General features: G+C 44.9%; 1 protein-coding gene across 2 annotated transcripts in view; it reads right to left on the reverse strand.

The window, feature by feature from the left end:
- Positions 1-19,846, reverse strand: part of LOC126190545 (beta-glucuronidase-like) — a 349,553-nt gene that overhangs the window by 44,126 nt on the left and 285,581 nt on the right. For both annotated transcript variants that reach the window (XM_049931029.1, XM_049931028.1), the window contains exons 5-6: positions 13,183-13,328; positions 2,609-2,811 (exon numbers count right to left, since the gene is read on the reverse strand). In XM_049931029.1, coding sequence (XP_049786986.1) covers positions 2,609-2,811; positions 13,183-13,328 — 349 coding nt within the window. The remainder of the gene's footprint in view (positions 1-2,608; positions 2,812-13,182; positions 13,329-19,846) is intronic.

Genomic DNA, 19,846 nt, shown 5'->3' on the forward strand with positions numbered 1-19,846 from the left:
GATCCACAGTGGCAAGAGTGTGCCGAGAACACAAGATTTCAGACATTACCTCTCAGCGCGGACAATGCAGAGGCCGACGGCCTTCACTTAATGACCGAGAGCAGTGGCATTTGCATAGAGTTGTCAGTGCTAGCAGACAAGCAACACTGAATAAAATAACTGCAGAAATCAATGTGGGATGTTCGACGAACGTATCCGTTAGAACAGTGCGGCAAAATGTTCCGTTAATATGCTATGGAAGCTGACGACAGACGCGAGTGCCCGGCATCGGCTGGAGCACCTGTCCTAGGCTCGTGACCATATCGGTTGGACCCAAGACGAATGAAAAACAGTTGTGTGGTCAGGTGAGTCTCGATTTCAGTTGGTAAGAGCTGGTGGTATTGTTTGAGTGTGGTGCAGACCCCACGAAGTCATGGGGCCAAGTTGTTAACAAGGCACTGTGCAAGGTGGTGGTAGCTCCATAGCGGTGTAGGCTGTGGTTACATGGAGTGGACTGGATCTCTGGTCCAACTGAACCGATCATTGAGTGGAAATGGTTATGATCGGCTACTTGGAGACGACTTGCAGCCATTCAAGGAATTTATGTTCCCAAACGACGATGCGCCTTATCAGTGGGCCACAGTCGTTCATGATTGGTTTGAAGAATATTCTGGATAATTCGAGCGACTGATCTGGTCACCCGGATCGCTCGACATGAATTCCGTCGAACATTCATGGGACATAATCGAGAGGTCAGTTCGTGTACAAAATCCTGCATCGGTAACATTTTCGCTTTTATGGACGCGTATAGAGGTAGCATGACTCGATATTTCTGCAGCGGACTTCCAACGACTCATTGAGTCCATGCCACGTTGATTTGCTACACTACGCTGGACAATAGGAGGTCGGACACGGAATTAAGAGGTGTTCCGTGACTCTTGTCACTTCAGTGCATTATGCGTCGCATAAGGCGTGAAAATTTTTCGTGACATAGTTGAATCTCAACTATTGTGTACTGACTGCTTTAAACTACGAGGCGTGTTTTTTAAGTACCGTTTTGAAATTAAAAAAACACGTGCTAAGATATCTCAATTTTATTTTTACATGAAAGCCTGTACCTTAATCCAATTTTTTACATAATTTCCGTCAATATTAAGGCACTTGTCGTAACGTTGTACCAGTTTTTGAATACCCTCCTCATAGAAATCTGCCGCCTGACTTGTTAACCACTGCATCACCACTGTTTTGACTTCGTCATCGTCTTGAAGACGCTGACTACCCAGGTGTTTCTTCAAGTGCAGGAACAGATGGTAGTCACTGGGCGCAAGATCGGGGCTGTACAGATGATGATCTAGAGTTTCCCATCGAAAAGATGTGATGAGATCTTTGGTCTGATTCGCCACATGAGGATGGGCATTGTCTTGTAGCAAAACGATGCTCTTGCTCAACTTGCCAGGTCTTTTGTTCTGAATTGAACTCCGCAGATTGTGCAGTGTCTTACAGTAAGCTGCTGCATTGATTGTCTCATTACGAGGCAGAAATTCCACAAGCAATACTCCTTTTCTGTCCCAAAAAACTGTGCACATGATTTTCCGGGCAGAAATTGTTTGCTTAAACTTCACTTTTCTGCGTGAATCTGAATGCCGCCATTCCATGGACTGTTGCTTTGATTCTGGTGTGACGTAGGCCATCAATGTTTCATGTCCGTGACAATGTGGCTTAAGAAATCATCACCGTCGTTGTGGTACCGCTCAAGGAAAGTCAATGCACTGTCTAAACGTTTGGTTTCGTGCACATACGTCAACGTTTTCAGTACCCAACGAACGCACAATTTTCGGTAATTCAAGTGCTCGGTCACAATGCTAAACAGAACACTACGAGAAACATTAGTAAAGTCATCCCGCAAGGAGGAAATCATAAAGCCTCTGTTTTCTCTCACCTTATTGTCCACTTCCTGCACCAAACTTTCATTAACGCCCGAAGGACGCCCACTCCGTTGTTCATCATGCATATTTGTGAGGTCATCTTTAAATGCTCTCACCCACTTTCTTACCATTCCATCACTCAATGTTTTCTCCGTAAACTGCACAGATCTCGCGATGAATATCGATCGCTTTTAGGCCTTTAGCACTAAGAAATCTTATAACAGCGCGTACTTCACATTCGGCAGAAATCTTATAACAGCGCGTACTTCACATTCGGCTTGACTGACGATTATTGGAGGCATCTTGAACACTCAGTGCACAACGTAAACAAGGAAGAATCAGACTGTAATGGCGTCAGTGCGTAGACAAGAGATGTAGGTACCCAGAGCGCATGCACAGAACGCCGACCGCAGCGCTGCGGCCGCGGTGTTGCAAAACGGTACTTACTTAAAATAACACGCCTCGTACATGTCCTGATTATAGCTTCTAGCCTCCAGTACAAAGGCACTTGTAGTTGTGGAAAGTTATTCCTCTCCAGGACAGGAGCGAAATTATTTCAACTATTTCAGGTGGAGATTAACGTCATAAGGCAAGACATTGAATTGTGCCATTGAAATAGCGTGCTTGGATAACGCTTCGCTTAAAACAGAGACCAAGCGCGTGAGGCGAGGTGTGGCGTGGCGTGGCGTGGCGTGGCGCCTTACCTGCAAGGTGTAGAGGTAACCCGGCCGCGGGTGCATGAGGTAGGGCCACCAGGCGTGCGCGTCGGGCACGCGGATCTCGCCCTGCAGCCCGTTGCTGGAGTCGCTGGAGCCCACCACCACGCCGTCCGCGTCCAGGAGGTCCACGCGGCACTGCGGCGCCTCCATGGAGTAGCCCGCGTACGTCACGTTGTACCGTACCGTGCCTGCAAGCCGCAAGTTACACCATGCTAGCCAAGTCTAGTTATGATGCCGTCAACCACGGCCATTCAAAAAGTATCTTAATTTTTAAAATGCTGAAAAACAATTATGTACCATTCTTATAGGTTGTACAGTAAGTGATTTGATCGAAAATCTCTTTCTCAGTGCTCTTTTCAGCACAGGAAAGAACTAGGCAGAATACCCAATGTGATAATGTTAAAAGTAAACCTGCGTACACCGCAATGTCATTTCGTCGAGTCCGCCCCTGGTAGCTGAGTGGTCAACGCGACGGAATGTCATAACTAACAGCCCGGGTCCGAGTCCCGGCTGGATCGCAGATTTTCTCCGCTCAGCGACTAGGCGTTGTGTTGTCCTAATCATCATCATGTCATCCCCATCGACACGCAAGTCGCCGAAGTGGCGTCAACTTTAAAGACTTGCACCAGGCGAGCGGTCTACCAGACGGGAGGCCCTAGCCACACGGCATTTCCATTTTCCATTTCACCGAGATCGGGTGTTCTGCCCGTGGTCCAAGTGTTCCCATCACGATATTTCGACGTCGAAACTCTACGTCTTCTTCAGGTGTTCGTGAGACTGTCCCAGGGAACACCTTATGAAGACGTCAAGTTACAGCATCGAAATATCTTATTGGGAAGATACGCACCACCGGCAGGACACCCTACCTCCACGAGGTAACAACAAATAGCCGAGAAATACTAAGGAATTACGGCATTCTTATTGTTAGTGCACTTCAGTAGAGCACATCGTCTGCCCAGTAATTACCGTATTTTACGCACTTTTTTCTTCGAAAAATTGCCTGCAAAATTCTGATGCGTTTTATATTCGAAATTAACATGAAAATATCCTGTGTTTGATTTAAAATTCCCGCCAGTCTTAAAAATGGCCATATATTGGATACCGCGGGAAATCTGTCTACACTCCTGGAAATTGAAATAAGAACACCGTGAATTCATTGTCCCAGGAAGGGGAAACTTTATTGACACATTCCTGGGGTCAGATACATCACATGATCACACTGACAGAACCACAGGCACATAGACACAGGCAACAGAGCATGCACAATGTCGGCACTAGTACAGTGTATATCCACCTTTCGCAGCAATGCAGGCTGCTATTCTTCCATGGAAACGATCGTAGAGATGCTGGATGTAGTCCTGTTGAACGGCTTGCCATGCCATTTCCACCTGGCGCCTCAGTTGGACCAGCGTTCGTGCTGGACGTGCAGACCGCGTGAGACGACGCTTCATCCAGTCCCAAACATGCTCAATGGGGGACAGATCCGGAGATCTTGCTGGCCAGGGTAGTTGAGCACGTTGGGTGGCACGGGATACATGCGGACGTGCATTGTCCTGTTGGAACAGCAAGTTCCCTTGCCCGTCTAGGAATGGTAGAACGATGGGTTCGATGACGGTTTGGATGTACCGTGCACTATTCAGTGTCCCCTCGACGATCACCAGTGGTGTACGGCCAGTGTAGGAGATCGCTCCCCACACCATGATGCCGGGTGTTGGCCCTGTGTGCCTCGGTCGTATGCAGTCCTGATTGTGGCGCTCACCTGCACGGCGCCAAACACGCATACGACCATCATTGGCACCAAGGCAGAAGCGACTCTCATCGCTGAAGACGACACGTCTCCATTCGTCCCTCCATTCACGCCTGTCGCGACACCACTGGAGGCGGGCTGCACGATGTTGGGGCGTGAGCGGAAGACGGCCTAACGGTGTGCGGGACCGTAGCCCAGCTTCATGGAGACGGTTGCGAATGGTCCTCGCCGATACCCCAGGAGCAACAGTGTCGCTAATTTGCTGGGAAGTGGCGGTGCGGTCCCCTACGGCACTGCGTAGGATCCTACGGTCTTGGCGTGCATCCGTGCGTCGCTGCGGTCCGGTCCCAGGTCGACGGGCACGTGCACCTTCCGCCGACCACTGGCGACAACATCGATGTACTGTGGAGACCTCACGCCCCACGTGTTGAGCAATTCGGCGGTACGTCCACCCGGCCTCCCGCATGCCCACTATACGCCCTCGCTCAAAGTCCGTCAACTGCACATACGGTTCACGTCCACGCTGTCGCGGCATGCTACCAGTGTTAAAGACTGCGATGGAGCTCCGTATGCCACGGCAAACTGGCTGACACTGACGGCGGCGGTGCACAAATGCTGCGCAGCTAGCGCCATTCGACGGCCAACACCGCGGTTCCTGGTGTGTCCGCTGTGCCGTGCGTGTGATCATTGCTTGTACAGCCCTCTCGCAGTGTCCGGAGCAAGTATGGTGGGTCTGACACACCGGTGTCAATGTGTTCTTTTTTCCATTTCCAGGAGTGTATATCTTGCAACATTGGACTCAACTAGCAGCAGCAATGCCCCGATGCGACGAACACGAGTTGTGGTGATTCACAAACTCTCTAGCACTGTTTCCTTCAGGCCCCGCCACCACAGTGCAGAACAGTGTCCAGCCTATGACGCGTTACTGCAGTCTACGGTGACAGTGAACTTGAACTGAAAGTGGTGTGTGTCATCGGTAACAGTACAATATTTTTGTTCCTACCTAGTTTCTCAAAGGAAAAAAAATAAAAGGTATCCATACGCTGCGGGCTGTAAATTGAGAGTAATCGCACATACAGAAGAACATGGAAAAGGAGCAACTTAGTGGCATTTCGGCCTTCTACCAACAGAAAAAACCATTCCAGGTCGGCAAGCTAGTAAAGAAAAACGGAAAAAATTGTGTTGTTGTTGTTGTGGTCTTCAGTCCTGAGACTGGTTTGATGCAGCTCTCCATGCTACTCTATCCTGTGCAAGCTTCTTCATCTCCCAGTACCTACTGCAACCTACATCCTTCTGAATCTGCTTAGTATATTGATCTCTTGGTCTCCCTCTACGATTTTTACCCTCCACGCTGCCCTCCAATGCTAAATTTGTGATCCCTCGATGCCTCAGAACATGTCCTACCAACCGATCACTTCTTCTAGTCAAGTTGTGCCACAAACTTCTCTTCTCCCCAATCCTATTCAATACCTCCTCATTAGTTACGTGATCTACCCACCTTATCTTCAGCATTCTTCTGTAGCACCACATTTCGAAAGCTTCTATTCTCTTCTTGTCCAAACTAGTTATCGTCCATGTCTCACTTCCATACATGGCTACACTCCATACAAATACTTTCAGAAACGACTTCCTGACACCTAAATCTATATTCGATGTTAACAAATTTCTCTTCTTGAGAAACGCGTTCCTTGCCATTGCCAGTCTACATTTTATATCCTCTCTACTTCGACCATCATCGGTTATTTTACTCCCTAAATAGCAAAACTCCTTTACTACTTTAAGTGTCTCATTTCCTAATCTAATTCCCTCAGCATCACCCGACTTAATTTGACTACATTCCATTATCCTCGTTTTGCTTTTGTTGATGTTCATCTTATATCCTCCTTTCAAGACACTGTCCATTCCGTTCAACTGCTCTTCCAAGTCCTTTGCTGTCTCTGACAGAATTACAATGTCATCGGCAAACCTCAAAGTTTTTACTTCTTCTCCATGAATTTTAATACCTACTCCGCATTTTTCTTTTGTTTCCTTTACTGCTTGCTCAATATACAGATTGAATAACATCGGGGAGAGGCTACAACCCTGTCTCACTCCTTTCCCAACCACTGCTTCCCTTTCATGCCCCTCAATTCTTATAACTGCCATCTGGTTTCTGTACAAATTGTAAATAGCCTTTCGCTCCCTGTATTTTACCCCCGCCACTTTCAGAATTTGAAAGAGAGTATTCCAGTCAACATTGTCAAAAGCTTTCTCTAAGTCTACAAATGCTAGAAACGTAGGTTTGCCTTTTCTTAATCTTTCTTCCAAGATAAGTCGTAAGGTCAGTATTGCCTCACGTGTTCCAACATTTCTACGGAATCCAAACTGATCTTCCCCGAGGTTGGCTTCTACCAGTTTTTCCATTCGTCTGTAAAGAATTCGCGTTAGTATTTTGCAGCTGTGACTTATTAAACTGATAGTTCGGTAACTTTCACATCTGTCAACACCTGCTTTCTTTGGGATTGGAATTATTATATTCTTCTTAAAGTCTGAGGGTATTTCGCCTGTCTCATACATCGTGCTCACCAGATGGCAGAGTTTTGTCATGACTGGCTCTCCTGAGGCCATCAGTAGTTCTAATGGAATGTTGTCTACTCCCGGGGCCTTGTTTTGACTCAGGTCTTTCAGTGCTCTGTCAAACTCTTCACGCAGTATCTTATCTCCCATTTAAAAAATTAAAAAATTAAGAAGACTAAATGTGCAAAGAGATGGCCAAAACTAGAAGATGACGTATTGAAATGGATTAATGGACATCCTCAAAATGGCATTGGTTTTAATACAAGAATGATTCAAACACATGCTTATATGCTAGCGCTACAATGGACTTAGCATGCGAACCAAATTCAAAATACCTCAGATAATGCCGCACGAGTATGAAGAGAAAATATCTTTCCATCGATTTATTATTCAATATCAAAAGGAAACCAGTGCGGAACGACGTGAAATAGCGAATAAGGACGAAACTCCTCTGACATTTGATGTGCCGACTAATAGAACTGTTGCCACAGAAGGTGCTAAAACTAACTATAAAAACAAGTGGATATGAAATAATGCTCTACGATTTTGTCCTTTCACGTTGTGCTGACGCTACTAGACTTAATACAATAATCATTTTCAAGCGCGAAACAAAACTTCTGAGCTACCGCCAGGTGGCAGTGTTCACGTACATGGCAAGGGGTGGATGGACGACGCTGGTATGAAATTATGGAACAGAAGGAAAGGTGTTTCATTGAAGAAGAGTTCTCTTCTCGTGCTAGATCAGTTTAGTAATCATTTGAAAAATTCTGTGAAAGAGAAATTGAGACAGGGAAATACAGAACTTGCTGTTATTCCGGGAAGGCTTATTTCACAAGCCACGCGAAGTGGCCGCGCGGATAGAGGAGACATGTCACGGACTGCGCGGCCCCTCCCGCCGGAGGTTCGAGTCCTCCTTCGGGCATGGGTGTGTGTATTGTTCTTAGCATAAGTTAGTTTAAGTAGTGCATAAGTCTAGGGACCGATGACCTCAGCTGTTTGGTCCCTTAGGAATTCACACACATTTGACCATTTTGAACATACTTCACATTTGCAACCTCTTAATGTCTCGATAAATAAATAAATAAATAAAATACATAATTTGAAGTTTATGTGAGAGAGGAATGGAACAAATGGATGAAACCCAACACGAATTCGCGCCGAAGGGAGCTTTAAAATAACCTACTGTCAAACAAGTCTGTCATTATTGTTAAATATCTCAAGAAGTGCGGAATAAGTAACACTCTCGATGGCAGTGAAGACCATCTTACATACAAAAATGATGACGACGAAGAGGAGGAGGAGGAGGAGGAGGAGGAGGAGGTTCAGATGACGATTTTCAGAGATTTTGAAGGTCAGTTCGGTTTGTAAACTAAGAATCTTTTTTGGTCTGGCTTTGAAAATTAATAATAAAAAAGATAAATTTTTTAAATGCTTAAAAATTAAGGTGCGTCTTCTAACCCGTAGGGTCTTACAGCCCATAAAACGCGGTGACTGAACAATTCGACTTGAGTACGGTGTTCAGCATGTCGATATGGGTTCTAGGCTGATTTCAAGATTAGACGGTGGGCGCATTGTCACTTTGCGGGAGTCAGGGCTGTCAGCACGGGTTGTTGTCCGCCGAATTCACCGATACCACGCCATCCTAACATTCAACCACTACCGTGAGAGAAGATGATGTGCCTCAAAGATCGGCCGAGGTCAACAGTTGCAGCTGACGTCTGCTACCTACAACCTGTAGCTCATAGATTACCCAAGGAGACTGAATAAGAACTACACGCTTCCGTTCTGGAGGGAACAGTACGCAACCCAATCAACTCCGCACAATGAATTTCACCTATAAAAGATAGAATAACACTTTACGAGCAGTAAATATTCCCATGGTGCCCCATAATGAATCTGCCATATTCCGAAAATTTGTGGAAGGTAAGGTAGGTCTTGGGTGAAATTTGAACCTAATTAGATAGGAACTAATAGAAAAGTTAACATTTAAAATACGTTTATACTCACTGAAGCAATATTTGAACCGAAGTCAGTGGTGACTCGCAGTTACGCATTTGAAGTTTTTTCTTCTAGTGCCGTATACTTTCATCCGTATCAATTTTCGCTGCAAATTATGGATTCACGTTGTATACTCTTGCATGCTTCATCCTGGCCTTAAATCAGGTCTCTCTCTCTCTCTCTCTCTCTCTCTCTCTCTCTCTCTCTCTCTCTCTCTCTCTCTCTCTATCTATCTATCTATCTCTGTCTGTCTGTCTGTCTGTCTGTGAGAGAGAGAGAGAGAGAGAGAGAGAGAGAGAGAGAGAGAGAGAGAGAGAGAGAGAGAATCTACCATCACTGGTTACCTGGATGGCTCAGTTGCTCGCAGTTTGACGAACAGACTGGGCGAACGCGGTCTGTCAGGCATACAGATCGTCTGGGATATATTGTTGTGAGAACTGTAGCCTGCCAGATTCCACCAAATGCTTTTCCAAATCTATGTACAACCCGTTCTCGGAGATGGAATGGACTCACAATAGAGCTCTTGCATCATGTCAAGTATGTATTTAGATTTAGAGATGGACACATAATCCGTTAACCCCATTGTTGTGGGAAACATGTTTTATTTTGATTCTCTTTTTGTATGATTATCTCCTTTCCGGAGTCTATCTATTGGGTTGGTGTGTAAGTTCGTAGCGGTTTTGTTTTGCATGTTGGTATTCCGGTTGCTATGAGCTTATTAATCGATTGTCTTTCTTTTGGTCCTCAGTTGCTGTTTGAGCATTTGGAGGCAGTGAGGGCAGCAGTGCGCGCTAGAAATTGGGGTAGCAAGTGGAGAAATCGGAACATTTCCGACATTCTTCAGTTTGCGTTCAATAGACGGTTGAGAGCAGAGGATACAGCCAGAAAAATTTTCGCCTTGTATGGAGTCAATTACATTAGACAGAGCACTGTAGGAAAATGGTTTCCTCGTTTTAATGAGGATCGTTTTGACATCATTGACTCTCCACGTTCAGGAAGACCTATGGGGTTTGTTGAAGAAGTTTCAACGCATAAATCCACATTTATCCACGATAGTGTACTCTAAAACTGGCAAACGAGATGAACTGTGATCATTCCACCATCGTCCGACATTTTCATGCAATAGGGGAGGCTCAAAAATGATTTGTATGAGCACCGCAAGCTCTAGGTCAAAATCGGGAAAATCAAAGGGTCGCCATATGTGCATTTCTACTTGCTCGTCATGAATTGGCTCGTGAACACCAACCATTCCTATGCCGTATCGTTAGCGGTGACGAGAAATGGTTTCTTTAAGCTAACGTAACGAAAAGAAGGGAATGGTTGAGCCCAAACAAAGCAGTAACTCCCCGTAAAAAGATCTGTAACCATCCATAAAAGATAACGTTATGCATCTCGTGGAACAGCGACTGTGTGGTGTACTATGAACTGATTCCCCGAGCTGTAACCACCACTGCAGACATTTTGTCAACAACTGAGACGTCTTGTAAACGTTGTCCAAGTACAACGACCAAGAACACAGGGTGAAGTGATACTACCCTACGATAACGCCCGCGCGTATTCCGCTAGACTGACAAATAACACTACGCAGGAGTTGGGTTAGGAAGTCATTCCGCAGTCATTCCTCTAATCTTACGTCTTCAGATTTTCAGTTTTTCCGCTCTCTATCTAACAACCTTCAAGGAACTTCCTCTCCGGAGGCAAATGCGCTCTGAACATGGCTGGACGGCTGAAAACGACGTGACGCCTACAGTCGCGGAATATACAAGTTACACCACTGTTGGCAGACTGTTGTAAACAGTGGAGGAGAATGTATTAGTTATGAAGATTGACAATGGTATGTGTATCTGTTGTGTTAACCAAACTCATGGAAGGACGCTACGAACTTATACACCAGCCTATATTTACTTGTTTTGGACCCTATTATGGACAATGTTTTGTGATTAAACTTTGCCTTCAACAGTGGAGAGAATTGCAATGAAATGCTCGAAATATTTCATTGCTTAGACTTGTTTCAACTTGACAGTCATTTCACTAGCTCACGCTCTTGGAAAGAGTCATGGCCTAAGGTCACGGTCGTAAGCGGTAGATTTCGATCAGTGGACTCTACTAACAGGAGCTTTGCACTTGTGCGGACACTAGACATATGCCTCTAACCACTCCATGGGCTATTAAAAACAAATTATATTTCAAAACCGGTTTAGGCATCAAAATGTTTTATGCAGTACTTCACTTCAGTACACTAACTTATATTACTTAACTGCTAACCCCGTTAATGCAGCACAGACCCTGTTGCACGTTGGTTATGTAACGGCCTCCAGCGGCATTAGAAATGTGATTTTGAAGTTTCGTATACCAACTGACCAAATTTAAAATTGTGCATAATCTACTCATTAATAGCTATAATCTTATGTCCAAGGTTTAACATAGTGACACGAGCATTATAGTTAGAAACTGTGTTTGTGCTTTGAGGCAGTTGAACTGAGAGCGCGCAAATTACCCGGACTATATGCATTCAGTGCTTCCAATAAACCTTAACACATGATCCCAAAATTTTTCTAAACTTTATTTCACTTGCATGATTAACTAAATATTTAACAGATTAACTCATTTGCAACTTAATCAGACGACTGGAGCTGTTTTATACATAGGAGTTCGATTATTTGAACAACTGGTTCCATTATTTAAGAAACGGGAGGAGGAGGGCTTACGAGTTAAAAGAAAGGCGGCCCTGTCGCTCTCACAGCAACACAGCGAACGTGGACAACTATTAATCTTATTCTATAAACCTTCTGACGCCCTTAAGGAACTATACTCTCCTTTCTGGATTGTGTTAAATTTTACCTTGCCAGAACAACAACGCTGTCTATCATTTTTGGCATGCTAGTAAGTGCAGCCCTCAACTTCAAGACACACTTTTATTATTGTGCCGTGATGAGCACCGCAGCACTCAACTTTGATTTCATGGCGGCGCTGTCGAACGATCCAATTGGGGATGTAGATGGTGCAGTTACCTTCACCTTGGACGGAGTACGAGCATCTAAAATGAGTACGCTACAATGGTGTTCGCTGGCGTTTATCTGAAATGGGAAATCGATCAAATAATGTTCCTTGCTCGCTGTGCGGCTCGGTCTTTGTTTTGACAACCGATTTTACGAAAGCGTTGTTAAGGATTCGGTCGCAGCTGACTATTCGTGACAAGCAAGCGTATAGAGGCCATTACTTCTCGTTTCACACGCAGCAATTTCATCTTCCGTTTTTAATCAGTGAAGTCACAAAATCGAAGAAACTAATTTTCCTGACATGGTGCACTATTACATGCAAATGACATCGAATATTCCAGAACATACTTCTACTGAAGCATGTTGCCAGATTAAAACTGTGTGCCGGACCGAAACTCGAACTCGGGACCTTTTTCCTTTCGCGGGCAAGTGCTCTACCACTGAACTGCAGGACTCACGATTCGTCCTCACAACTTTACTTTCGGCAGTACCTCGTCTCCTACCTTCCAGATTCTACAGAAGCTCTCCTGCGAAACTTGCAAGACTAGCACTCTTGGAAGAAAGAATATTGCGGAGACACGGCTTAGCATTAGCCTGGGGGGATGTTTTCAGAATGAAATTTTCGCTCTGCAGCAGAGTGTGCGCTTAAACGAAATATTTCCGGACAGATTAATGTCGACGGACACCGACAAGCTGCATGAACAGGTGTGTGTCCCACAGATGAAGGACAGGTTTTAGACAAGGGTTTGTACACATAATTGTGTGCAGTGAGAGGATCAGGTGAACAGCAGACGTGCATTGTTTTCCACTGTTCCCGTAGATGATGATGTCAACAGAGATTGAGAATTAGCTTCGATAAGACAAGGATGGGGACGTAGAACCATGTAAGCATTCGCTTCAGTCGAGTTAGGGACTCCACTAAAATCCGAAGCTTACCTTGAGCACCATTTGAGATGAAACCAACACAAAAATACTGTTTATTCCAATATTCTAACAAAAATCACAACACAGATCTCAAGCGATTCAAGACAATTGCAACAAGTGTTTTCGCCAGTCCGACTGGACTTTCTCCTTGCACGGATCAACAAACGATTTCTCTGTACATTTGCATCATTTGTTAGCAATGTTCGATTTTCTGCATTATATATGCTTCAGTACCATTAACGACAACGTAAAATGGTGGTCTCTAGTCGAGAATGCATTTACAGTTGAGTTTCCCGTGCGTATTTGAACACAGCTGCTGGTATACGCGCACTTACCGGTCCCGTCGAGCGAGTAGTCAGTGGCGACGTTGAGATCGTCTATGAAGACGGAGGGCGTCGTGTAGAGCAGGACGGGCCGATGGATGCCCGCGTAGTTGAAGAAGTCGAACGAGTAAGACTGATACTCCCGCGTGCCGTTTGCGCTGCAACACGCAAAGTAAGAGCACGTGAAAACTCACTGAGTGTCAGACGTAAGATTATAGAAACTAACGTATAAGAAAGGACAACGCTACGCTGCATAACCTGTAAAAAAAATCTGAAATAATTAAATTACAGGGTCTAACAAAATTCTTTGACAGTTTTAAGCTGTTCGCACGCACATGTACTCTGATCAGCCAGAACATTATGACCACCGACCCACTATTGATATACGAGGGCAGTTCAATAAGTAATGCAACACATTTTTTTTCTCGGCCAATTTTGGTTGAAAAAACCGGAAATTTCTTGTGGAATATTTTCAAACATTCCCGCTTCGTCTCGTATAGTTTCATTGACTTCCGACAGGTGGCAGCGCTGTACGGAGCTGTTAAAATGGCGTCTGTAACGGATGTGCACTGCAAACAACGGGCAGTGATCGAGTTTCTTTTGGCGGAAAACCAGCGCATCTAAGATATTCATAGGCGCTTGCAGAATGTCTACGGTGATCTGGCAGTGGACAAAAGCACGGTGAGTCGTTGGGCAAAGCGTGTGTCATCATCGCCGCAAGGTCAAGCAAGACTGTCTGATGTCCCGCGTGCGGGCCGGCCGTACACAGCTGTGACTCCTGCAATGGCGGAGCGTGCGAACACACTCGTTCGAGATGATCGCTGTATCACCATCAAACAACTCAGTGCTCAACTTGACATCTCTGTTGGTAGTGCTGTCACAATTGTTCACCAGTTGGGATATTCAAAGGTTTGTTCCCGCTGGGTCCCTCGTTGTCTAACCGAACACCATAAAGAGCAAAGGAGAACCATCTGTGCGGAATTGCTTGCTCGTCATGTGGCTGAGGGTGACAATTTCTTGTCAAAGATTGTTACAGGCGATGAAACATGGATTCATCACTTCGAACCTGAAACAAAATGGCAATCAATGGAGTGGCGCCACACCCACTCCCCTGCCAAGAAAAAGTTTAAAGCCATACCCTCAGCCGGTAAAGTCACGGTTACTGTCTTCTGGGATGCTGAAGGGGTTATTCTGTTCGATGTCCTTCCCCACGGTCAAACGATCAACTCTGAAGTGTATTGTGCTACTCTTCAGAAATTGAAGAAACGACTTCAGCGTGTTCGTAGGCACAAAAATCTGAACGAACTTGTCGTTCTTCATGACAACGCAAGCCCTCACACAAGTCTTCGGACCCGAGAGGAGCTCACAAAACTTCAGTGGACTGTTCTTCCTCATGCACCCTACAGCCCCGATCTCGCACCGTCGGATTTCCATATGTTTGGCCCAATGAAGGACGCAATCCGTGGGAGGCACTACGCGGATGATGAAGTTATTGATGCAGTACGACGTTGGCTCCGACATCGACCAGTGGAATGGTACCGTGCAGGCATACAGGCCCTCATTTCAAGGTGGCGTAAGGCCGTAGCATTGAATGGAGATTACGTTGAAAAATAGTGTTGTGTAGCTAAAAGATTGGGGAATAACCTGGTGTATTTCAATGCTGAATAAAACAACCCCTGTTTCAGAAAAAAAAATGTGTTGCATTACTTATTGAACTGCCCTCGTAAACCCGTCCAGGCGATAGTAGCGTCACCTGGCGAGGAATGAGTACTAGTCAGACACTCACACGGTGCATGTAGCATCAGTGAGCGTGTTGTCCGTGTGTAGAGTGGGGAAGGTACTCTATCTGACGCTGACTGAGGTCAGATTGTGATGGCGCAGAGGTTCGGCACGAGTATTTTGGAAACTGCCCGACTTGTCTGTTGTTCGACGGTGCTGTGGTCAGTGTCTTCAATTTGTGGTGAAGCCAAGGTGAAACCACGTCCAGAACTCTTGGGGTTGGGCGGCCATCCCGTATAGGTGTCAGACGTCATAATCTGGTCAGACTGGTAGAATAGGATAGGCGGCGAACTGTGGCGGAACTAACATCAGACTTTAATGCTGGGCAGAGTACAGGTGTGACTAAACACACAGCGTACCGAATACTCCTACAGAAGGGCCTCCGCAGCCGACGACCAATGCATGTGCCAATGTTAACACCACAACAATGGCAACTACGTCTGAAACGGGCACGTGACCACAGGCACTGGACGTCGGTGCAGCGGCAGAGCGTTGCATCTGATGAATGCCGACACCTTCCTCGTCATGCCTATGAGAGTGCGCGAATCCGACGTCTTCCCCGGGAACAGCTCCTTGACACCTGTCAAAAATGGCTGAAATGGCTCTAAGCACTACGGGACTTAACATCTGAGGTCATCAGTCCCCTAGACTTAGAACCACTTAAATCTAACTAACGCAAGGACATCACACACATCCATGTCCGAGGCAGGATTCGAACCTGTGACTGTAGCAGCAGCGCGGTTCCGGACTGAAGCGCCTAGAACCGCTCGGCCACGTCGGCCGGACCTTGACACCTGTACTGCGGAGCGGAGACAAGTTGACGGTGGCATCATTATGCTCTGGAGGACGTTCACATGGACATCCGTGGGTCTAGTGGAGCTCGTGCAAGGCACCATTAGGGCCAAGGAGTATCGTAAATTGATTGCAGACATGTATTCTCCTTCATGACGCTCATGTTTCTCGACGAAGTGGCATTTTCCAGCAAGGTAATGCGCCATGTCACAAGGCCAGGAGTATGATGGAGAGGTTAGAGGGACATAGTGGCGAGTTCCAATTGATGTTCTGGCCCCAACAGCCCGACAGATCTGAACGCGATTGAACGCATCTGGGATGTGAATGAGCGTGGCGTCAGAGCTCATGGCGACCCTCCCCGGAATTTACGGGAATTATGTGATCTGCGAGTGCAGACGTGGCGCCAACTCCCTCCAACAACCCACCAGCCCCTCATTGCTTCCATGCCATGACGCGTTACAGTTGCTATCTGTGCCAAAGGTGGACATACCAGCTATTAGGTAGGTAGGTGGTCATGATATTCTGGCTGATCAGTGTGTGATCTTCAGGTTATTAGGGAATGGGATTTCAACGTCTTAATTTTAGTGGGGATGGCACATTAAATGCACTTGTCGAGTCTGTATCGTGGCGTCTAGCATAACGTTCGCCGTCTGCTTCTATTATCTGTATTGTTACACCTGCGCACTGCCGCCGCCAGCCCCTTCTCCCCACTGTTGGCTCTTTCTCAATCGTACATGCCCCTGACGTAGCCTTGCAAGACAACAGATCAACATTTTGTGCGGCGCATTGCCGACGTCCACCATTTGGTCCTAGGAAGAGCAGAGTGAGCAGTAAATGATTTCCACGTATATCCGTTATCGCTACCATAACCAGTACCACTATCTCAACAACAAACTGGGCTGTAAATCGACGTATCTTTTCTTATCGTTTTCAGCTCTGGAGATATTGCCATTCTGAGGGACATCTTTGAGGTCATCTCCAAAATTCTGGCATGATGTATTTTGCATCTGTACCTTTTTAACTGATGTTCGCCACACAACACCTTATACTCATTATCATGTACGAGCAGGATGTCATGAGGCATCTCTGTCCGTAGAGCCATGACTTTTTCCTAGAATTATTTGGAGGTATATCTACACAGTACCTCATAATTTGTTACATGGTACTGGTATGAAAAGTCAATTATCATCCTGAAACAGTATTGCTAGAAAGTCAAATGTTTGCAGTTTCACAACTGTCCATTGCTGTGGTGATGGCAGTAGTCCTTACGAGCTTTTCTGTTATTGAATGAAACGGAAGTAGGTGCTTGGATTGAAATATCGCAGACGGCATCTTGTTCGACTTCCTTTTGTCACCTGGCATGGTATTATCGAGGGTATGTCCAATTACCATCAGAGACTTACTTTCAAGTTAACGCAAAAGCCGATATTTCATGTATATTCGAGTTGTCATTTATTTCTTTCAAGAATCTCTTCCGCTCACTAAGTAGAACGAAGTCCTCCGCAAAATCTCGATGCGTTTAGATTTCTCTCCCATATGATGTGCAGTTTCATACGGAAAAGGCCATACCGAATGAAAATGGAAGGAGGTGGCAGAAAGCGTCATTGTATGACCTTTTAACGGAACAGGTGCTACTGCACTGAGGCGCTATGGAAGATCTTCGATTGATATATTAAAAAACTAAAAACTCGCCTCGATTGCGAAAAAAGCACCTAGTGTTAAGTGTTAACCCAGGTTTCGGCGTAGATAACTACACCTTCTTCAGAACAACAATAAAACCCACAAGTGCCTCAGAAGACCTTTGTCAATGATTAAAAGAACACCATAGCTATACATTTCCAAACGAAAAAGAAAAGAAAAACACAAACAGTACATACGTACAAAGTCAAAACCACTACTTAACTTAATGGTGTACGCTCCACCTCACACCGGCCTATTTTCGATGGGCCATGACCCGCCATAAACTGCAGCTACAAACGGTCACTCACTCACAAGCCTGACCCGCTATCTATACACAGGCGCAAGACAAGGGAAGTTACTTGAATGCGCATGAGCATGCGCATACGAATAGGAGAAAGTTTATACATGGGTCGGGGCTAAATAGCCCATATATTCCCAACCGTGGATCGACGTATATCAAAAAATGAAATGGATTGAACAAGAGACGAGCTAAATAGGAGATGAAACCTAAAAATAACCGCACACGGTTCCGACGAGCTAAATAGGAGATGAAACCTAAAAATAACCGCACACGGTTCCTTATGCTAGTAAAGAAACTTATATATGAAGCTAACTATGACAACAGGAGGAACTCTTAAAAACTATATCTAAAGCCAATAGTTAACCTGGAGGCGGGGGGGACCGGGGGGACGTGAACTAAAGACGTCATGGTAATAAAGATATAGGGATGAAACGTGACGTGTTCAACGGGCTAAAATCACCTTCATCGTAAAAGGAAAATGAGGATAAAAAGAAAGAAGATGAACAGCTTGACCAACCGCGCTCGCCAATCAGCGCGCGCATGTGATAATCCCCAGATCATCAGATTTACAAGTATGAAGAACAAAGTAAAGGCGCGAAATCTTAAAAAAATTTTCTATTTCTTAGTAGGAGTTGGTAATTGAGAATATTGTCTTTAACATGTTGCAGATGGTTAAAGATCTGCATTTCTTCCAAAACATCCAGTTTTAAGCCCTTAACATCGGCATGAAATAACTCTATATTATCTGGAGGGCTCGGCGCATGAGCCGTTTGCACAAGGTGTTCCGCATAAGTAGAGCCCTTAGTACCGTCACCGCTTCTAGTAGGAGTATGCCCTTTATACCTGAGACCCAGAGCTCGCCCAGATGTAAAATTTTGGACAATCCCCGCATGTTATTTTATATACTCCTGATTGGGAAAGTTTTTCTCTTACTCTGCAAGGAGTGAATTAAAGTCCTACGTAAACTATTATTAGTAGAATAGGCGACTATGAAATTATGGGCTCTGAGTAAACGCCCCAATTTGTAACTTATATTGCCTATGTAAGGGATAGATATCGTTGCCACCTGTTTGTCATCTAACGCATCCCCTAGGGTGGAAGACGTAATATTATTTTTATTTATTTTCTTGTTATACATCTGTCTTACTAACTGAGGCCTATAGCCATTATTTACAGCAATATTCTCAAGTGTGACCAATTCAGTTTCTATCGCATCTGATGCAAGAGGGATAGCTGTAACTCTATGAATATTAGAATGAAAAGAGGTCATCTTATGGGCGTACGTATGGGCCGAGTCTGCAGGTATAATATTGTCGGTAAACGTGTTTTTCCGAAAAATATTAAAGTCAATGCGGTTGTCAACCACAGTTAAAGTGAGGTCCAAAAAATTTAAGGACCTAGTATCGGATTCTCGCTCAATTGTAAAACTGATATTATGGTGAAGCTCATTAAAACTCGTAAAAAATTTTGGTCTACATCATTTTGAGAACCATCAATGATTAATAGAATGTCGTCGACATATCTTTTGTAAAATTTTATTCTCCTAAGAATCTGTCATTGTCAAAAAAATCAGACTAAGTAGTTCATAAAAATTTCTGATAAAATCCCAGCTAGGGGGCTTCCCAAAGCCAAACCTGCTGGTTGTAAGTAAAATCTCCCATTAAATGTAAAGTAGTTGTGTTTTAAAACGATCCGTAGCATCATCATCAACTCATTTGACCTCTTTATCCAAAAGTTTTTTATGGTGACGTAAATTGCACTCTAGTATTTGCAGTGTGTGGTCGACCGGTACATTAGTGTATAAACTTGTTACGTCAAACGATACTAGTTTGTTATTCGACTTATTGGTTAGTAATGACATCATGCCGTCAGAAGTGGGCGGAGCCTCCATTATATATAGTAAGACGTGCACTGGTTTCTCCAGTAGTGATTCTCCATCAGAAAGAGGTTCCTACTCAATGATAATTCATCGTTTTATAGCTTTATAACTTTATGTGTTTTCTTTAATGTATGTAGCCCTCTAATTAAAGCTTTTTATACTTTTAGGTCTGACGATGACCACAGTAGTGGTCGAAACCGCTCAACTTAATAAATAAATCGTGATCAAGACTGTTTTTGAATAGT

This window comes from Schistocerca cancellata, chromosome 1 (genome assembly GCF_023864275.1).
Source record: "Schistocerca cancellata isolate TAMUIC-IGC-003103 chromosome 1, iqSchCanc2.1, whole genome shotgun sequence".
In the NCBI taxonomy this organism is placed as follows: domain Eukaryota; kingdom Metazoa; phylum Arthropoda; class Insecta; order Orthoptera; family Acrididae; genus Schistocerca; species Schistocerca cancellata.